The following is a 6348-nucleotide window of genomic DNA, read 5'->3' on the forward strand; positions in this document are numbered from 1 at the left end:
GTAAATCCAAACTTCAAGAGATATGATAATGCTTCTGTAAAGTGGAAACAAACAACCTTTCAACCTCCTCGTGTCATTATTCTATCGCCAGTACATTGTGTGCAATCAACATTTTTTTAGCAATATTTTTATTGCTTTTTAGTGTCCAGATGTTATTACAGACATATGATACAATAAATGTTTACATTTATATAAACTCAAACACACACCCATTTGTTCTTTCTCTTAGTATTTAAGTTCCATTTAAAACATTAAAATCCCAAATCAGTATACAACACATGACATTAATAATGATCTAATTCACTGGTACCTCCTACAAAGAAAAAAAAGGGCTTTCATAGTCAAAGTTTTTCACCTCTGGGATTTCACTGCTTTGTTTTCTTATCCTGCCCTCAGTTCTCCTTCTGTAGAAGGTCGTCTATATCTCCATATTTTATAAAGCCATTAAATTGTTTCCATATTCCCTCGTACATACTTAATTCATTTTTCAAGGTTGATGTTATTCTCTCCAGTGCCACACATTGTGCCATGTTTATGATCCAAGAACCAACTGTAGATGCAGTTATTTTCTTACAGCTTAGAGCTATAGTTTGTTTCGCTTGCAGTATAGCACAGTCAATAAATTTGTATTCTTTAATTCTCAGAGAGGTTGTTGTTGTTGGATATACAGTACAGGCCAAAAGTTTGGACACACCTTCTCATTCAATGCGTTTTCTTTATTTTCATGACTATTTACATTGTAGATTCTCACTGAAGGCATCAAAACTATGAATGAACACATGTGGAGTTATGTACTTAACAAAAAAAGGTGAAATAACTGAAAACATGTTTTATATTCTAGTTTCTTCAAAATAGCCACCCTTTGCTCTGATTACTGCTTTGCACACTCTTGGCATTCTCTCCATGAGCTTCAAGAGGTAGTCACCTGAAATGGTTTTCCAACAGTCTTGAAGGAGTTCCCAGAGGTGTTTAGCACTTGTTGGCCCCTTTGCCTTCACTCTGCGGTCCAGCTCACCCCAAACCATCTCGATTGGGTTCAGGTCCGGTGACTGTGGAGGCCAGGTCATCTGCCGCAGCACTCCATCACTCTCCTTCTTGGTCAAATAGCCCTTACACAGCCTGGAGGTGTGTTTGGGGTCATTGTCCTGTTGAAAAATAAATGATCGTCCAACTAAACGCAAACCGGATGGGATGGCATGTCGCTGCAGGATGCTGTGGTAGCCATGCTGGTTCAGTGTGCCTTCAATTTTGAATAAATCCCCAACAGTGTCACCAGCAAAACACCCCCACACCATCACACCTCCTCCTCCATGCTTCACAGTGGGAACCAGGCATGTGGAATCCATCCGTTCACCTTTTCTGCGTCTCATAAAGACACGGCGGTTGGAACCAAAGATCTCAAATTTGGACTCATCAGACCAAAGCACAGATTTCCACTGGTCTAATGTCCATTCCTTGTGTTTCTTGGCCCAAACAAATCTCTTCTGCTTGTTGCCTCTCCTTAGCAGTGGTTTCCTAGCAGCTATTTGACCATGAAGGCCTGATTCGCACAGTCTCCTCTTAACAGTTGTTCTAGAGATGGGTCTGCTGCTAGAACTCTGTGTGGCATTCATCTGGTCTCTGATCTGAGCTGCTGTTAACTTGCGATTTCTGAGGCTGGTGACTCGGATGAACTTATCCTCAGAAGCAGAGGTGACTCTTGGTCTTCCTTTCCTGGGTCGGTCCTCATGTGTGCCAGTTTTGTTGTAGCGCTTGATGGTTTTTGCGACTCCACTTGGGGACACATTTAAAGTTTTTGCAATTTTCCAGACTGACTGACCTTCATTTCTTAAAGTAATGATGGCCACTCGTTTTTCTTTAGTTAGCTGATTGGTTCTTGCCATAATATGAATTTTAACAGTTGTCCAATAGGGCTGTCGGCTGTGTATTAACCTGACTTCTGCACAACACAACTGATGGTCCCAACCCCATTGATAAAGCAAGAAATTCCACTAATTAACCCTGATAAGGCACACCTGTGAAGTGGAAACCATTTCAGGTGACTACCTCTTGAAGCTCATGGAGAGAATGCCAAGAGTGTGCAAAGCAGTAATCAGAGCAAAGGGTGGCTATTTTGAAGAAACTAGAATATAAAACATGTTTTCAGTTATTTCACCTTTTTTTGTTAAGTACATAACTCCACATGTGTTCATTCATAGTTTTGATGCCTTCAGTGAGAATCTACAATGTAAATAGTCATGAAAATAAAGAAAACGCATTGAATGAGAAGGTGTGTCCAAACTTTTGGCCTGTACTGTATGTGTAGCACTATCCTTTTTTAGTCTAATGAGATAGTGAGACAAAGCAAAAAACTTGTCTATTTCCACTTTAAAATGTGAGAAATCTGTTTAAAAGATGATAAAATACACTTTGACCTTTAAGTATTACTTGTTATCTTCCAGATTTCCTAATGGTGGCAAACCTCCACCCATGTAGCAGCCAGACAAGGTGGTGCATACAGGTGAAAGGTGAAACAAATGTGAACACATGCAACAGCCATGACTGTCTTTAGTCCTATATCAGTATTTTGGGACATCATATCTTGAAGGTGGCATATTTGTAAGCATTCTGTAATGTATATCGGCATCTGGACATATTTGCATATTTAATGAGGAAAAAGTCAGAACATAAAGCAATTCAAGTGCCTTTAGTTTGGTGACATGGCAATAAACAACTTTCTGTAACTGTTAACATATCATTAAATCGCCCTTGCTACTATTAGTTTAAACGAAAATGTTTGGAGTTCAGGAAAATTAGGCTACTTGAAGGTTGCATGTAGTGCATCTCTTTCAAATGGATTCATAATGACTGTGACCTTATTTTTTATCCACATATGTGGATCACTAACCATGGTAATCTGAGGATGAGAGGTTTTGGTGTAATTTCTACTGCTATCCCATCTTTGGCCTCAAACAAGTGGAAAAAAAAAAACACCCACAGATGTAAGGGCGTGTGAGGCTGGCATGCTGCTTCCACGGGGTCAGATGCATCCCCAACAAGTGGATAATCCAGCTTTAGCACACCTCTCTGTGGACAATAATCTGCAGCCACTCAGATAAAGATGTAATCTTGAACAAGGTCCAAATGGATTTTCAGAGATTGTCAGTTTCATCATGTTAGCCTCTTTTCCAAAAGCCCACCGCTGTTTCGACTAATAGGCAAATCTCGTGTGTTGTAACTGGAAACAGTATTAGAGTGACTTGATATTTATGATGTTAGTTCTGATGAACATGAGATTATAATCCTTCCGGACTTGCTGTCAGTTTAGTCTGGTAGTGCTGTAGTTAACACACCAGTCTAAGCTTTAAATGTGGACTATACAGCATATATTATGTGATCTGATACCTTTATATTCTGGGAACTCTAAACTGATCATTGTATGATGAAAAGATTAATGCTGCGTTCACATGGAATCAGGCAAACAATCGACGGATATCATTTTAGGGAATGAGAGCATGTTGGTAAAATTAGGTGAGGCCAGCAGAGACTAGTAGACGGCATTGCCATTCAGAGTTAAAATATTTCACTTTTTGCCTTTCTCCACAACAAAATTTACAACCAGGTGTTATGTAGCTCCTTCACATGAGGCATTTGGGAAAATTTGTGGACATTACTGGAATAATTACGTAAAATAATAAACACACAAAATAATTGTATTAAATATATTTTATTCCAATCTTTGTAAACAATACGACATCACCATCGCAACATATCGACGTGGGGTTTTATTTTTTACCATCCTGCCATTCCATTGGACTGATTGATGGTTTTAAACGTGCCGTCCAGAAAGTATTGTTCATGTGCTGTCTACTGTCTGTCTGATTCCATGTGAATGCTAAGTTAGAAACGACATCAGCCTCCATCAGTTGAACACTGTTGTTATGTTTCTCAACAACTTCTTGTAAAGTTTAATTAGTGTTATTTAAACTCTACTGAACTTTTTTATTATGTGTACTACTTAAAGGTATACTGTACAGGATTTTCCTTGGGAAAAAAACAATGTATAGGGTCACACAAAAGTCATTTCTGTCAGTTATCACTTGTACGATGTATGTACATATTTTCGTATTTTCTTAATATATTTACTGTGTTCAGGATGTTCCTGGACACAGTGGGCAGGTGAGGTCATGACTTCATGGACACAGCGCCAAAGCTATTAAAAACACAAAGATATAGAGGCTGGCTTTCACTTTCACTGGAGATGATGTTGCAAATGGTTACCAACAATTCCTGCATACTATTCCTTTAAAAAAGAGACACATCATACTTCAAAAGGATGGGGCCTGAATTAAAGAGTTGATTTATTCAAGAACACCATTTCTTAAGGACATCACTTTAAATCTTTTAAAGCCAGAAGCAGCAACATTTTCTGTCATATTTCCTCCACCAGCCTGAGCTCTGGACTTTATGGCTCAGTGGTGTTAATGTGACCACTAGGTGTCCTTAGAGCTCCATTAGCTCTCTCTCTGCACCACACTGCTAATCAGTCCTCGATGAATTTACCACTTGCCCTGTGGGGAGTAATTTATCAGTTGAAGGCGTATACGTGTGCTTTAGTTTTGTGTTCCCTGCCGCTGAACATTTGTGAGGCAACAGCCAGCTCGAGGCAGCAAAAGTGAAAAGCTCTCCCCCAAACAAGCTCCTCTAATGCATGTACTTAACTTCACTTGATTTGTGTTAATTCCAAGCATTAAGCGGGGCTAATGACTGTGCAAGTGAGTGCACTGTCATTACCTTGCTCTGCCTGACATCAAATGGCAGCTGATGGACTCGCATAAAAAAAAGAAAAGAAAAAACTCTAATGCACAGATTTGGGGGCTCAGTGAGAGCTCTCTAATGCATTAGGTATTGCAAAGGATAATTACACATTTTATATTTGTGTACAGTATGTGCAGTATGGATATGCTAGAAACATGACTGTTTTTAATGCAATTGTATGTCTGTGTGGTTTAAGTTTATCGCGAGCATGCCACTCCATGCAGTATGTCTCTTTTTGCATATCTGTCAGTATTTTTAACATTAAAATGACATTAGCATAAAGATTGTGAATAATTCATCAGTCCTGAGTGAACCCAGATGCACTGCTCTCTCTGTCTATCTCTCTCCCTCCCCGTCGCTCCTCCATGTGAGTAGACCACATGGTTCGTAGCTGGTTTAATGGGATGGAATGTGACAGGTTATGTTTTCATCGGCCTGATATGGAGCCCGGCTCGGGCGGGAGGGAACGAGGGGGAGAAAGGGAGATACAGAGAGAGGGGAAAGTGAGGTGGTCTCTGCAGTTGTAGTCTGGATTCATAATTAGACATGTTTGTGCTTGTTGTGAATCAGTTATAGATGATGCTCTTCCCCCTCATCCCCACCAATACACACACACACACACACACACACACACACACACACACACAGAAACACATGCTCTGTATGGGGCCATTACTTCTGGTCCACTAACTCCCTACATTTGCTGTGTCTGTGCATTCAGAGCACCATTAGTCCAAGACTCTGTGAATAATTGCTGAATGGACCATGTTTTCACCGCTATCTTCTCAGGTTCCAGTGTTGCTTGATGTTGTGGGTGACGTGAGAGAGATGAGGACATTGATTGATGTTTGATGCCGAGGATAACACAGCATCTTGTACAGTGCTTATCGAAGCATTATGCGCAGAGCATGTAATGGATGAACAACATTAAACCCCACGTGCATTACACATTTACCAGCTTGTATTAACTTCAGAAGTGCTTCGATAGAATTACATCAATACCATCACTTGACTTGGAATTGCTGTTGTGAAAATGTTCTCTCTCCACATTTGGCTGCTGATGGCAAACAAATTCAGATAATGAAAATATAAATTATTTTGTTTTCAAAAGGTGCATATTATGCCCCAGAGTTCATTTTTATCCCCACAAATACATCCTCTATTCAAAAACAATCTTGCCATATTGCTTCTCTTGAAATCTGTCATTGAGTTATTGTTGTCGCTTGTCATTTCCCTGTAATTTGTTTCCTGTGAGGCTCCTTAGAATAGAGAGTGAATGGAGAGAGAGAGAGGAAATACAGATAAAAGAATGTAGCAAGAGTGTTCAATTAGAATGAAAAGGAAAATGCTTTTATTTTGTGTAGATATTTTGGATGAGCGCACGCCTCGCATGAGCATTAAATCTTAACTGCTTTTCATTTCTGGACTTGAGTGTGATTTATCACATTATTGGACTTGTGTGTCATTTATCACGTTATTTCAATCACACAAAGCGTGTTGCTTTGTTAAGACGGTGAAAAACAAGGTGCCGATAACCAAACAACAGAAAAA

The 6348-nt window shown here is 39.6% G+C and overlaps 1 protein-coding gene across 1 annotated transcript in view; it reads left to right on the top strand.

The window, feature by feature from the left end:
- Positions 1 to 4212, top strand: part of lrrc9 (leucine rich repeat containing 9) — a 29714-nt gene extending 25502 nt beyond the window's left edge. Inside the window, exon 32 of the mRNA XM_078175055.1 lies at positions 2442 to 4212. Within this exon, the coding sequence (XP_078031181.1) occupies positions 2442 to 2475 (34 nt within the window). The 3' untranslated portion in view covers positions 2476 to 4212. The remainder of the gene's footprint in view (positions 1 to 2441) is intronic.
- The last annotated feature ends 2136 nt before the right edge of the window (positions 4213 to 6348 follow it).

The sequence above is a fragment of the Epinephelus lanceolatus genome, chromosome 15 (assembly GCF_041903045.1).
Source record: "Epinephelus lanceolatus isolate andai-2023 chromosome 15, ASM4190304v1, whole genome shotgun sequence".
Taxonomy (NCBI): Eukaryota; Metazoa; Chordata; class Actinopteri; order Perciformes; family Serranidae; genus Epinephelus; species Epinephelus lanceolatus.